We start from the raw sequence: 14,906 nt of genomic DNA on the forward strand, positions 1-14,906 counted from the left end.
GCGTCACATTTTACGTCTGATGTACACGGAAGTAGTGTGGACGTGTGGGAGAAAAGCTGGATAAAAGCGCTTGGAGGACCGACAGAAAGCTTCCTCTCTAAGGTAAACTATTTCTGTAAGTTAAATATTGATGCCGAATGCTGCAATCACAAAGACGCCCGAATACATTAAATGCAAGAAGGAACCTTTGTGTCAAGCTCAACTTTAAATACTTTGCCGCCTCTTAATGTCTTCTCGCATTAGGCTATGCTACACAAGGCGTCTTTACGGGTCCCGTTTGTACCATTATGTGCCACGTAGCTTTTCGAATTTCACGATACGTTAGCTCGTTTGAGTTACCTTTTTCTAATCGTAAATATGTCCGCAATTGTTTGTAGTTGTTCTATTACTAGCTGCAGCCCATACGTTGAGCCAGAATCGATGGATTAATTCACTGTCGAAGTACCAATGCACCAACGAACGTCACTGGCTCTAAACCAATGAAGAACAGGTCCGGTTTTGATGCGATGAGCCATCGCTCTGCATCGTTTTTTCACCGGTTGGGGTAAACCCTTGCAGTTTGACGTTGGTTCATTCCTTGAATAATTAAGGCAGCCCTACGACACGACCCAATAGTCCCAGAGTGCGTAGTGTCTTGTTTTTCCAACGACAGAATGAACCGAGTGAAGATCTTAGACGTCATACAGTCTTGAAGAAGTTATAGCCCCTGTGCTGTTAAATGGTAGATTGTATCTATCCAGTGTTATTTTAGCCTTGCTACAGTCAGTGAGAGTGTGAGGATGCTCCAGAGAGGTTCTGTCAATAGCAGTGGATGTTCTATCTTCTGGCCCAGTGCTGGTCCTCTCCCCCTGGTCAGCTTGCCACGAAATGCCCCTGAGACGATGGGACAGGCTCTGTGTATTTGCTCTCGAGGGACCATTACCATCGACAACAAGAAATACTACTTCATCCAGAAGCTAGATGAGGGGTGAGTTGTTATGCTTCTCTCTCTCTCTCTCTCCGATTGCTACATTTCTGTTGTTCCATCATTCTTAGTCTGGCTGTCACTTATGCTACCTTTTGTGTGTGTGTGTCTGTGTTTGTTCTGTTGCTGTTTTTTGTCTGTCTTATTCTTCACCTTCCTTTTAAAGCTAGCTGTCAATAGCCTATGTACCGGGTGGGGGTGAGGGGGGGCACAACATATCTTGTGTCTCCCCCTTCCTCCCCCCCCCCCTGTCTCCTCCTGGTCTATGTCCTGCCCTGTTTGGTATGCCATGCCATGTCTCACCTCTGCGTCCCCCCCATGTCTGCCCCTCCTCCAGCGGCTTCAGCTACGTGGACCTGGTGGAGGGCGCACACGACGGGCGCTTCTACGCGCTCAAGCGCATCCTGTGCCACGACCGCGAGGGCCGGCAAGAGGCGCAGACGGAGGTGGAGATGCACCGGCTCTTCGACCACCCCAACGTCCTGCGCCTCACCGGCCATGCCTTTGTGGAGCGCGCCGGCAAGACGGAGGCCTGGCTGCTGCTGCCCTACGTCAGCGTGAGTTTCAGAGAGTATGTGTGTGTGTGTGTGTGTGTGTGTGAGAGAGAGAGAGAGAGAGAGATGCGTTTTGATGTGGGTGTGTTTGCATGACTGTGTACACCAGGGCTCAACATTAATGGTTGCCCTGTTGCATTTGGCTACCAAATTGTTCCAAGTGTTCCAAAATTGTATACCAAATTGTTACCTCATGCCTTTTAAAAGTTAACGTTGAGCCCTGCCTGGTGTACACGTGTGTGTTTGGGTGTATTTCTGTTATACATCAAAGGCCCTTTGAGGCTAGAGGCTGTGCTAAGAGTAAATAAAGTGACTGAAATGTGTGAATTTCTGTGTGTGAGCAAAGCAGAATGTGCTCTTTAGCTGAGTGTGTGTGTGTTTGTGTGTTTGTGTGTGTGTACTTGTCACAGCAGATCAAGTAGACTGAAGCTACTAAGAAAGATGAAAGTGTGTGTGTGTGTTGAGCATATCTTGGATCTCTAATATTAGATTCAAAGCTTGTCTCCCTCAGCTCTGCATAAGTGATGGCCTCTTTTGATGCCCATTTGGTAGAAATGATTCAACTTTCTGATAAGACATTAACTGAGTTTCAAATGTGTGAAATTGTGTGGAAGAATGAAAGTAAGAATAGGGCGATCCTGATGTGAGTGTCTGTGTTTCTGTGGATATTTGGATTCTGCCATGATATGAATATTTGGATCCTGCCATGATATGAATATGAATGAAATAAAAGTGTGTGTGTGTGTGTGTGTAGAAGGGAAGCCTGTGGTCAGCACTGGAGAAGTTGAGGGACAAGAGCAGTTCCATGCCAGAGAGTCGCATCATCTACATCCTGAGGGGGATCTGTGACGGCCTCAAGGCCATCCACGACCGAGGCTACGCACACAGGTACGATGGTCCCTTTACATACACACACACACACACACACATACATCCACGACCGAGGCTACGCACACAGGTACGATGGTCCCTTTACATACACACACACACACACACACACACACACACACACATCCACGACCGAGGCTACGCACACAGGTACGATGGTCCCTTTACATACACACACACACACACACACATACATCCACGACCGAGGCTACGCACACAGGTACGATGGTCCCTTTACATACATACACACACACACACACATCCACGACCGAGGCTACGCACACAGGTACGATGGCCCCTTTACATACACACACACACACATCCACGACCGAGGCTACGCACACAGGTAAGATGGTCCCTTTACATACACACACACACACACACACACACACACACATCCACGACCGAGGCTACGCACACAGGTACGATGGTCCCTTTACATACACACACACACACACACACACATCTACGACTAAGGCTACGCACATAGGTACGATGGTCCCTTTACATACACACACACACACACACACACATCTACGACTGAGGCTACGCACACAGGTACGATGGTCCCTTTACATACATACACACACACACACACACACATCTATGACTGAGGCTACGCACACAGGTACGATGGTCCCTTTACATACACACACACACACACATCTACGACTGAGGCTACGCACACAGGTACGATGGTCCCTTTACATACACACACACACATACATCTACGACTGCGGCTACGCACACAGGTACGATGGTCCCTTTACATACACACACACACACACACACACACACACACATTTACGACTGAGGCTACGCACACAGGTACGATGGTCCCTTTACATACACACACACACACACACATTTACGACTGAGGCTACGCACACAGGTACGATGGTCCCTTTACATACACACACACACACACACACACACACACACACACACACACACACACACACACACACACACACATCTACGACTGAGGCTACGCACACAGGTACGATGGTCCCTTTACATACACACACACACACACACACATCTACGACTGAGGCTACGCACACAGGTACGATGGTCCCTTTACATACACACACACACACATACATCTACGACTGCGGCTACGCACACAGGTACGATGGTCCCTTTACATACACACACACACACACACACACACACACACACACACATTTACGACTGAGGCTACGCACACAGGTACGATGGTCCCTTTACACACACACACACACACACACACATCTACGACTGAGGCTACGCACACAGGTACGATGGTCCCTTTACACACACACACACACACACACACACACACACACACACACACACACACACACACACATCTACGACTGAGGCTACGCACACAGGTACGATGGTCCCTTTACATACACACACACACACACACACATCTATGACTGAGGCTACGCACACAGGTACGATGGTCCCTTTACATACACACACACACACACATCTACGACTGAGGCTACGCACACAGGTACGATGGTCCCTTTACATACACACACACACATACATCTACGACTGCGGCTACGCACACAGGTACGATGGTCCCTTTACATACACACACACACACACACACACACACACATTTACGACTGAGGCTACGCACACAGGTACGATGGTCCCTTTACATACACACACACACACACACATTTACGACTGAGGCTACGCACACAGGTACGATGGTCCCTTTACATACACACACACACACACACACACACACACACACACACACATCTACGACTGAGGCTACGCACACAGGTACGATGGTCCCTTTACATACACACACACACACATACATCTACGACTGCGGCTACGCACACAGGTACGATGGTCCCTTTACATACACACACACACACACACACATTTACGACTGAGGCTACGCACACAGGTACGATGGTCCCTTTACACACACACACACACACACACACATCTACGACTGAGGCTACGCACACAGGTACGATGGTTCCTTTACACACACACATCTACGACTGAGGCTACGCACACAGGTACGATGGTCCCTTTACACACACACACACACACACACACACACACACATCTATGACTGAGGCTACACACAAAGGTACGATGGTCCCTTTACACACACACACACACACACACATCTACGACTGAGGCTACACACACTGGTACGATGGTCCGTTTACACACACACACACACACACACACACATCTACGACATAACCTCCTTCACACACATACACACATCCACGACCAAGGCTATTCATACAGGTATCCTCCTACCTCTCTACTGCCTGCTTCCAGCCACAATTACACAATAGCAGTGGCAGCATGAGAAATGGTTTGCCCAGGTTCAAAACCCAAACCTGCCATTGTGAGTCCCTGATGCTTTGGATGAAAGCATCTATTAAATCTCATTCATTCTGTTTTACTTTAGTTCTTGCAAAAGAATAAAAACCTCCAATCAGTTAGCACTGGATAAGTATTGTCACAAATTCAGCCCTGCACAATTGTTGGCTGTTCAACCTCCTATCTGTCGAAGCTTCTTATTTCTGTTTTCTGTTTTCCTCTCCACCCTTATCTCATCTGTCCTGCTCAACCTTCTCCGTGTTTTCACCTCCACCTCTTGTCACTCGTCCATCATTTTTCTTCCCCCGTTCTCCTTCACCAGAGACCTAAAGCCCACAAACGTTCTGCTGGACGAGAATGACCGGCCGGTTCTAATGGACCTGGGTTCCATGAACAGGGCCCGCATAGAGGTGCGGGGCTCCAGAGAGGCGATGACCATTCAGGTGAGGTTGAACTGCGAGTGGACACTTAGAAGGTTGACATTGGAGCATTTGCAGTAGATTAGTCTACATTGCTCTGTATTTGAATAGGTGTGCAGTCTTTAGAGGACATAGATAGGCACTGTATATCTGAAAGTGTTCCCTGGTGGTTTTGCATAGGACTGGGCAGCTCAGAGGTGCACCATCTCGTACAGGGCGCCTGAGCTGTTTAATGTGGAGAGCCAGTGTATCATCGACGAGCGCACGGACATCTGGGTAAGTGACCGTCCACCTTCCTATCTTATCTAGCAGGAACAGATGGAATACTGGTCAGGTCTCCCACACAGGTTATTTTTGGTCATTTGTAGGGAATAAGCTTGGTGTGGCAAAGGCCAAGGTTGGTTGAAGATAAATAGTGTGTGACTTGCAAACGTAACTTTTGGTTTTATTTTTCCAAGCAGATTTCTTTGGTTCTTTGAATGTCATCTTCAGTGTTTACGTACACTGTTGATAATATAATTCAATCAGGTAAAATTTGATTGATTTCCATGGCGCCAATAACAATTGAAATTGTCTCAAGATGCTTTACAGAGCCCAGAGCCTGAACCTCCTTCAGGGATAAACACCAAAGAAATGGTGGCAGAGAAAAACTGAAACCTTGAGCAGAATACAGCTCATAAGGAGATGTGTGTGTGTTTGTGGGTGTGTGTGTGGTTGGGGGGGGGGGGGGGGGGGGGCAGCTTGGGTTGAGAGACAGTGGATAGTGTGTGTGTGTGTGGGGGGGGGGGGGTCAGAACCATGGAACCATGTGTCTGGAGCTACAGCTACATCAGTGGTTGCACATCGTACATGGTAACGGCAAAAGCTTAGCTTAGAATGGATAGCATGAGCTCATGAAAAGGGGGGCACTAAAAATAGAAGTGCTCAGACAGTGTAGTCTTTGTTCTAAATTCTATTCCCTGGATGACCGTCATTATGAAGACAGTGAATGATGGAAAGAGCTGATTGATGTCATACTACATTATGGTAACACAATTTAACACAACAAAGAAATCATTAAGAATTTGTTTAAGGATCAAAGACATACAAATAATGTCCACATGGATTTGTTTAATAATTGATTTTTGTCATCTGTGAGGGATGATGTTCTTTAAACTGTCCTGATAGAAACAAGGGACATCATTGAAGATGAAGTACTCAGATGTATTGTATTTACATCAGATGGATGACGTGGTCCAAGGCAGTGGCCCAACATGTGTTGTCTGTGTGATCAGTCCTTAGGCTGTGTGCTGTACAGCATGATGATGTTGGAGGGGCCGTATGACATGGTGTTCCAGAAAGGAGATAGTGTGGCCCTCGCTGTTCAGAACCTTGTCACCATTCCACAGCCTTGCAGGTCAGTTCCACAAGAACTCCTCAAAAACGGTCAGAGACATTGGGGTGTTCTGTAAGAGTGAAATAGTATACCACTATATGCAAAAGGTGCACTCTTCTCTTCTCTTCTGTTCTTTGAACTCTGCAAAACTACTCTTTTTACTCTACGAAATCTTAATCACTGTATAATTACACAATTTCTAATTTTTCACTTTACCTGAGGTGTTGACTCCCTGTCAACCCCACCTAAAGTTTTGACTTCCTGTCAACCAAAATTCTAATATACTGCGCCCTCCACATTTATTGGCACCCCCAGTAAAGATGAGTAAAAAAAAAAAGGTATAAAAAAATAACCCGTTGGAATTTTATCTGTTTCCACAATGAAAACAATGAAAACAATGAGGAAAATGTACAACATTTAAAAAAACATCTTCAAAGAATGTATTGGGCCCCTAGAAAATCATAAATAAAATCCATTCCAATTCCATTCTTCCTTAAGGGCAATCAGAGGTCATAAAATTCCACACAGTAATCCATCACTTCCTTTCATTGAGGTATAAAAAATAAAGTAAAAGGCCCTAGTCATTCCTCAACATAGGAAAGAGTATAGGACACCAATAAGGGCAAAGTGTATTGATATCTGCACCAAATATTTGGATATTTTAAATCAAAATCTAGATGCTCTGCCACAACACTAGAAGTCGGTCATGATTGGATCACCCAGTAGGTCAGTGGCCCAAAATGTATATCCAGATCACTGCAAAAAATGGTTTTCTGAACACAAAAGCAAGTTTCTACCACATGGTTATCTTGGAATCCTCAGCTGACCCCCATAGAGGGTTGAGCTTAGGAGGAGAATGCACAAGAGAAAATCTGGACGGTCCGTAGATATTTTGTAAAGAGTACTGCTCTCAAATCCCCTGCTTTGTATTCTCTAACTGTATGGGATGTTAAAGGAGAAGACTATGAGCTAAGAGCTATTTTATTGGCAAAGGGAGGCTTTACAAAGAATTAGAGCTGCCAATAACTGTCAGATATGTTTTTATTGAAAAATATTTCTTTATGAGGATTTTTTTCTTCTCAAAATAAATGTGCTTCCCTTGAAGGTTAGCTTTTTCTTCATTGTTTTCATTGTGGAACTAAGATAAAACACAATAAAATATGAACTCTCTCTCTCACACACACACACACACAGTCATGCACACTGATGTACACATATTCTGAACTGCATGACTTGCATATGAATCGTCCTCCTGTTGTCTTCTCCCCACACAGCTACTCCCAGGGCCTGCAGGTCCTCCTGAGCTCCATGATGGTGCCCAACCCACAGGAGAGGCCTGACATCAGCTGGGTCTTGGACCAGGTCCAGAACCTCCAGAACTCCACCCCAGCACCAGCCGACGCCAACCGGGTATGATGGCCCCGAAGAGGGAGTAAGCTTGGAGCAACATTGCATCTCTCTCTCTCTTCTCTCTTCTCTCTCCTCTCTCCTCTCTCTTTTTCTCTCTTTCTCTATTTCTATTTTCTCTCTCTCCTTCTATTTGTTCCCTTTATCGTTCTCTCTCACATCGATTCATTTGGACTCTGGACTCTCTCTCTCTCACGGGACTATGCACTCTCTTTGGGACAAACACGCTGTTCATCCTCAACCAGGGAAGCCACCGGACACGGTGCTCATGGTTACCTCAAGCTTACCTGGCATACGAACGTGGAGAACACACACACACACACACACACACACACACACACACACACACACACACACACACACACACACACAGGCACATCATGCTATTTTATACATTCACAGATTGCACAGAATGCACTACTGAGCAGCGTACCAACCAACATCTTAAAGAAGCACTACTTGATGCTGTGGGTAGTAAATAATGGATTTTAGTGTAGGACTGAAGACAAGAAGCTGAAGGATAAATTAGTCATAGGATTTATTTAGCATGTAGATTGCATTGGGACATATGAGCATGCCTGGAAGTCACAGCACACATCTGAGGAGAGGATTTGACGATAGATTTCATGTCCAACCCTTTAACTTCTCACTTTCTTTAATCTTTATTCAAGCATGTTGGGATGATAAAAAATAATACATATATAACTGTCACAGTGTTTCCCACAGAATTGGATCAATTTGTGGCGGTAGCTGACTTGGACAGGGGGGGGGGGGGGGGTATTAAGATCGTCTTGGTAGTGTATAGGTCTAATTGAGTGCCTGTCACTTTAAGACGTTCGTGAGGGAACCCTTGCAATTGTAACACAGTTAAAAGGCTGCTGACGTGTGGATGCAACGTTTTCTACATAGTTAAAATAAAGGTTTGTACTTCTCCTTGGGACAAGCACTTTTTAATTTTGGAAAACACTTTTCCATTTACATCGGGATTTTACAAACATTCAGAGTCAATAAAATGAGCCCCTCAACGAAATTGACAAGCAGCTGCAAGTAGGCTAAGCATGCTAAATTCGACATCCAAACAGTATTCTAACGTTAGCTTTGAGATACTGCTTGATTGCATAACTTAACTTAGTTTAGTCTCTTCAATGTAGCCTACTACGTTGTGATAAGACCTTAGCAGAGTTAAAGCAACCCCAAAGAACTTTTCCTCTGTCGCACGCACGCTATTTGTTTATCTAGCAACGGCTTTGCAAATAACGATGTCCATAGACAAGGTAGAATATGTTGCATGATTTTATGAAAGTACGATGTGTCCGACATCATGCAAGTCAAATTTGTAGTTTCTTAGGTCTCATTCCATCGAACTACAAACCCGCTACCTGATCTGGCAAACTTACATAGTGCGGTTACAGCTGATAGAGGGCCGCGAAGCGAATGCAGAAGTGCCGTTCACCCTGTTAGAGTTGATGAACCACGGAAAGAATTTTGGAAACATTATTTTAAGGTACAAAAAACTCTTTGGTGTTGCTTTAACTTCAATGCAGCAGTTTTGAACAAATTTGCGCAGCATGGTCACGATGCTAAGCGGATTTAATAGCAATTTAGCCAGACGTCTTCTATGCAATGCTTCTATGTGGCAACAACAATCGTGAATATTTTGTTAAATGCACATGCAGAGGAGGGGCAGCAGGCTACGAGAGAGAGCGGGGCGGGGTAAGGAAAGGCTGCGTGCGTAAAAAGCGCAGCTCAATGGCAATGCAAGGATTTGATCTTATATTTAATTTAAATTAAATTAAATTAAACATCAAATATTAATCTGTGGCGGCCGATTTTAATTTTGTGGCGCCCCGCCACATATTAGTCAAATGTATGGGAAACACTGTGTTATATAATCATCAACACGATGATCACTGCCACTCACTGTTGGTTTATAGTGGCTTTTGCAGAAAGCCCACTGGATTGGGGGGGGGGGGGGGGGGGGGGGGCAGTTACTTAAGCCTACTTTAGGACCTGACTGAATGAGACGCATGTTGCAGGTGGAGAGATGCTGTGCAGAAGAGGGGTAATGCTAGTTCAGGATGAGAGAGGAAATAGCATTTTGAAGGTGGAGAACAGTTGAGAGCCAGTTTATCAAAAGGAAGCTGGTGCAGTCAGCTACAACCCCCAGGGAAATTCATCTGGAGGAATGATTGTGACATTGACCCTTGGTGTCATTCCATCTTTATCTGAAATTATTTCAGGATTTGTTACTGTTGTTTTTAAGGTACTGATTTGTATGCTGCATTCATGCTTTTTATAATATTTGTGTATACCATGTGTGAGTGTATATATGTGTGTGTGTGTGTGCACAAGTTCATATTTTCCTGTGTTTGAATGTGTGAAATCCATGTACATGTCAAATCTCAATTGTGAGGAACTATACATGACCTTTGTAGGAAACTCGAACATGCATAGATTCACATGCAAGGCATCACATGTAGTGTGATGAGGCATTATAAAGCCATTTGCCTTTCAGACAAAAAAAAGAGTGCATTTGCAAATGCAGTTCTCACTGCAGTAGTGACGGTGTGAATTACTCTAAATATTAAGAGAAGCAAGTTATCTTTTATTCCACTTGTAATTACTTTTATGTGTTTGCGACATTGAAACATCTGATTTAAGTAAGAATTATGGGCATATTAAGGCTGCTAACTCATCTCTTCACTGTTGTACTACAAGGGCATGATGGATATGTTGAAGGACTAATTTCAGTCCTCTATATAATTGTGAGCACAGGAAGTGTATGCGCAAATGGTGACTGCAAGGCCTTTACTTCTCATGTAAGTTACATTATGAGAACTTCTTTGACAGTCTTATTGAATGACTCACCACTTAATCATATTGATCTGGATATCTGATGTTTTCAGACGGAAGTTAGGATTTTACAAAGAGTGCAGGAGCTGTGTACCATTATCAAAAGAATGGTCAGAGCATTGGCGGTCTGGTCAGTCTGGAAATGAATGTTGTGGAACACATTAAAACCATAAATCTAATGATATAACATAGTCACGGTTTATGATTATGTTTTCTCTGAAATGTTGTGAAATTAATGTGTGTGGAAAGAATTGGAGGTTAGGCCAGACAGGTGAGAAACATGGGCTGTGCCTTCACTTGCTGTGTCATCTCTTCAGTGTGCTGCAGTGTTGCATCTGTGCCACAAGGGGGAGACACACCCCACAACTGAAACTCTGCCGCTACTAGAATACACATACGGAAACATTTTAATGCTGAATTAAAACTCAACCCTTTCTAAAAGTTCCTGTGTGGCATCTTGATATGCATGCATTAGAGCTCCACCATAATTATGTTTTGCCTTTTAGAGGTTTACTCTGCCAAAAGCCAGTCTAGGAAATGGTTCTAGACACAGGACACTGTCCTAGATACCTAGGGATATTAGCAGAACTCTAAAGGGTTCTAGACACAGGGATATTAGCAGAACTCTAAAAGGTTCTAGACACAGGACCACTGTTCTAGATTAGCAGAACTCTAAATGGTTCTTAGGACCACTGTCCTAGATACCTAGGGATATTAGCAGAACTCTAAATGGTTCTAGAAACAGGACAGGACATTAGCAGAACTCTAAATGGTTCTCGATTGCATTTTCTATTCTTTGTGTACAGTTTAGCAGACTAATGTAATTCATTCATGTAATTAGATCAGAAATGTAGGCCTATAGAAAATGTGCATTACATGTCAACTAAAATGAGCTGTTAGTTGGTACAGTATCAAACCAGGTCTGGTGCTGCCATCCAAACTGAGAAATGAAACAATCATGAGAAACTGTTTAGGTGCCTAAATTTACTACTCACCCGGGTCACAGAGTTCACAGCGATGTTGCTGCTCACCCCGTGTCCTAATCAATCTCCACGGCCAACCCATCTCCACTTTCCAACCCAGACAGAATAGCCACCATAAACCTGCTGTCCATAACACACACACACACACACACACACACACACAGTGGACTTGCACTTGTGTACATAACACTCAGGGGGAAAAATGACACTTTAATTAAACAATATACCCATATGCACCATTCATACATACGCACACTCCAAACACCCCACTGGGATTGTATTCATTATACAGAAACGGTGTTTATGGTCTGCAAAGTGCAGGACCCCCTGCTGCTCCAGCCGCTGTCCCTCTTGGTTAGGGACCTGTATTTCTGCTGTCTTAGGCGCACATGCTAAATGATGTCATGTTATTCCTTCACAAGGTCACGGCGACACCGACTCCCATTTAATCGGCAAATTTGCCCCTAAACCAGGATTTACACCACTCACCAAACTGGCAAAGCCATTTAGGGTGTGTGTGTGTGTCTCTCTCTGTGTGTGTGTGTGTGTGTGTGTGTGTGTGTGTGTGTGTGTGTGTGTGTGTGTGTGTGTGTGTGTGTGTGTGTGTGTGTGTGTGTGTGTGTGTGTGTATGTGTATAGTGCCTGTATAGAGCTCCTGCCTGCCTTTGTGTTTATTTTTCTGTAGCATTGGTAACAGCCTCCTTCGCCATACGGTAGGCCTTACCGCATTCACACCATAAACCATCTGGCTCCTTATTGATTTGGCGATGAATCAATTAGCGAATTATTTAATTAGCCTGGAATTATGGGTCAACCTTGAGTGGCTTTGATCCCGCAGTGTAAACACTCGCCCTTAAATCATACCTGCTTGTCCACCTCAGCACCACACGGGCATTTGTGCGCGTCAAAGGGGACAGCGTCAGCAGATGTCAGATCAGAAATGGAATCGGCCGAAGCTTGAATGACCTAGCCTATATCCCTGGCTTTTAAAGGATCACCAGGGAAATTGAAATCATAAGATTAAAGTCCTATGACATATTTTGAGCTTGTGAGATCAGTTAGTACAGAGGTAAAAGGTGAAGGTAGCCTATAATGAAACGCCGCATCCCACGTCTTCTAGGAGTAAATCATTCACTTCACAACTTTAACACAAAATTCCTCAACCCTCATTTCTTCAAGAACAAATACCAGGGTCTAGGATTCAAACTGGATTGAAGTCCCACTGAGCTTTGGCCATGCTGGTGGTGTAATAGAGGCAGCATGTGGTATTGCAATACACAGACGATATCTCTTTTCATGTTTGTGCCAGCATAATGTTATGACTACCGGTAAGTGTAAACCTGTTACATTTTGGCCCTTTATTTGTTGTCCATTAAAACAACCTCGCCAACTACTTCCTATTACTTTCCAGAAGAGTGGCTGGAAAAATGTGATTTATATACTTTTTTTTGCCACTTCAAGTTTGTCCTGAATGTTTAGGATAAAAATGCATAATGAGTTCATTAGGGAGCATTGCGGTGATCAAATGAAGTTTCGCTTTAATTAATGGACGCTTGCCAAGCTAATACTCTCACGCCTTTGGAAACCAGCGGTGTTTCGTAATTAAATTAAAGTGTACAAATGCCACATACGGGGGTGGCCCATGAGGGCAATTAGCAGCAGAGGGAGATTGAACGCTCCTTTTGGGAGCTTCGCTCTGGCCGCGTCAGTTAAGTTGATTGCATCGATTCCATTGATTTGCAACAGCTTTTGAGGTAATTTCATCTCCGAAGGTGAGCTCTACCTCTGTTGCAACACGTTGGTCCAAAGGCATTTTTATTTATTTATCTACCTATATTTCCCCCAAGTGATTAAATGAAAGTGTGCCTCTGAAGATCAACAATAAGTCTTTTTTGGAGGGAGGGAGGGAGGGGGGGATCAATAATTTTTATTTGCCTCCAGGTCAACACAGGTTGGGTGTTATTGATGCTTTTAAATGCATCACAACTCTCTCACTGACACAAGAGGGAATTGCTGATGGATGCAAGAAATCGGGTATAAACTGGGGAAGGGCATTTTCTCCCTCCTGCGCTCACACACCCCTCTATATATATATATATATACACACTCCAAACTTTACACATCATAAAATTATGCAGCCTTGTAAAGTGAATGCAAAGCAGGTCCTTGTGTTATTGAAATGAGGGCCGTGCTTGAATTCAATCATCTTGCCTTTCCCTCGGTCACTCTCCCAGCTGTCTGTTTTGGTCATATTCAAGTCAGTTGGAGCATTCATCCCATATTACTTCTGACACGTTTTGAGCAGGTTTTCATTGATTCTGAACAATCAGGACGGATTAGGACAGAACTCTTCCCTTCCTTGTCTGTGAAGTGTGTACATAACCATTTCCTTTTTCAGCCCTCGGGGAAAAATAATTCTTTGGAGTCGGTGAGTGTGGAGCACAAGTACATTGATGAAGTGTGTGTGTGTGTGTGTGTGTACTGTCTCAGAACATGAAGACGGAAGCCTCAGCCTTATCGGCATCCTTGTCTCTTTGCCCCTTTATCCCAAGTGCATCATCTCAGCCGCTTCTCGGCCGCATCTCAGCCGCCTAGGCAGACAAGACTGGCAGAGAGAAAAGAGTGTCTCATGCTGCTCTCCTCTCCGTTCCTCGGCGGGTGTGATTGGGTCTAATTGGTGGATCAGGGCTTCATTAGGGCAGATTAAGCGTGCCGGACGATGGGATTATTCGGTGGAGTGATGGGCGCCGGGGTGACCGCGAATGAGCGAATTAGCTGATTAAAAGAGGCTCGCGTCCCTGGCAGCGTCAGGGTGGGCGGGTCAGGTGATTGATGGGCGGTCTCCTGGGGAGCAAGAGAAGGAGAGAGAGAGGGAGGGAGGAGGAGGAGGGAGTGTTTGTGTTTGTGTGTCAGGATGTTGTCAGGGAATGAGTGAAATGTCTTTATCAATTTGTACCCATTATCATGTCAAAGGGGGAGGATGGAGAGATAGAGGAAGAAGGAGGAGAAGGGGATGAGAGGGGTGCTTCCCTGAGGAAAAAAAGAGGAGAGCATGAACTGACTACTCATCTCATGATGCTGCTCTGTAGGCTATCCATCTCATGTATG

At 44.6% G+C, this 14,906-nt stretch overlaps 1 protein-coding gene across 1 annotated transcript; it reads left to right on the plus strand.

Annotated features, from left to right (window-relative positions):
* Positions 1–14: 14 nt before the first annotated feature.
* On the plus strand, positions 15–11,250 carry stk16 (serine/threonine kinase 16). The gene is made up of 8 exons (XM_076303607.1): positions 15–102; positions 833–967; positions 1,302–1,521; positions 2,273–2,406; positions 5,084–5,204; positions 5,361–5,456; positions 6,455–6,576; positions 7,830–11,250. Exons 2-8 carry the CDS (start codon positions 882–884, stop codon positions 7,969–7,971), a joined length of 921 nt encoding a protein of 306 aa, XP_076159722.1. The 5' UTR covers positions 15–102; positions 833–881; the 3' UTR covers positions 7,972–11,250.
* Positions 11,251–14,906: the final 3,656 nt, after the last annotated feature.

This window comes from Alosa pseudoharengus, unplaced genomic scaffold (assembly GCF_046254945.1).
Source record: "Alosa pseudoharengus isolate Yale_2024_CS ecotype anadromous, Long Island Sound unplaced genomic scaffold, YU_APseudo_1.1 YU_APseudo_1.1_scf_24, whole genome shotgun sequence".
In the NCBI taxonomy this organism is placed as follows: Eukaryota; Metazoa; Chordata; class Actinopteri; order Clupeiformes; family Clupeidae; genus Alosa; species Alosa pseudoharengus.

What these genes read in the sequence shown, in the direction of transcription:
- stk16 (XM_076303607.1), top strand. Translation starts at nt 882, where the DNA reads ATGGGACAGGCTCTGTGTATTTGCTCTCGAGGGACCATTACCATCGAC. An exon ending in ATCCAGAAGCTAGATGAGGG is followed by an intron (nt 968 to 1,301) that starts GTGAGTTGTTAT and finishes CCCCTCCTCCAG; the next exon opens with CGGCTTCAGCTACGTGGACC. An exon ending in GAGAGGCGATGACCATTCAG is followed by an intron (nt 5,205 to 5,360) that starts GTGAGGTTGAAC and finishes GGTTTTGCATAG; the next exon opens with GACTGGGCAGCTCAGAGGTG.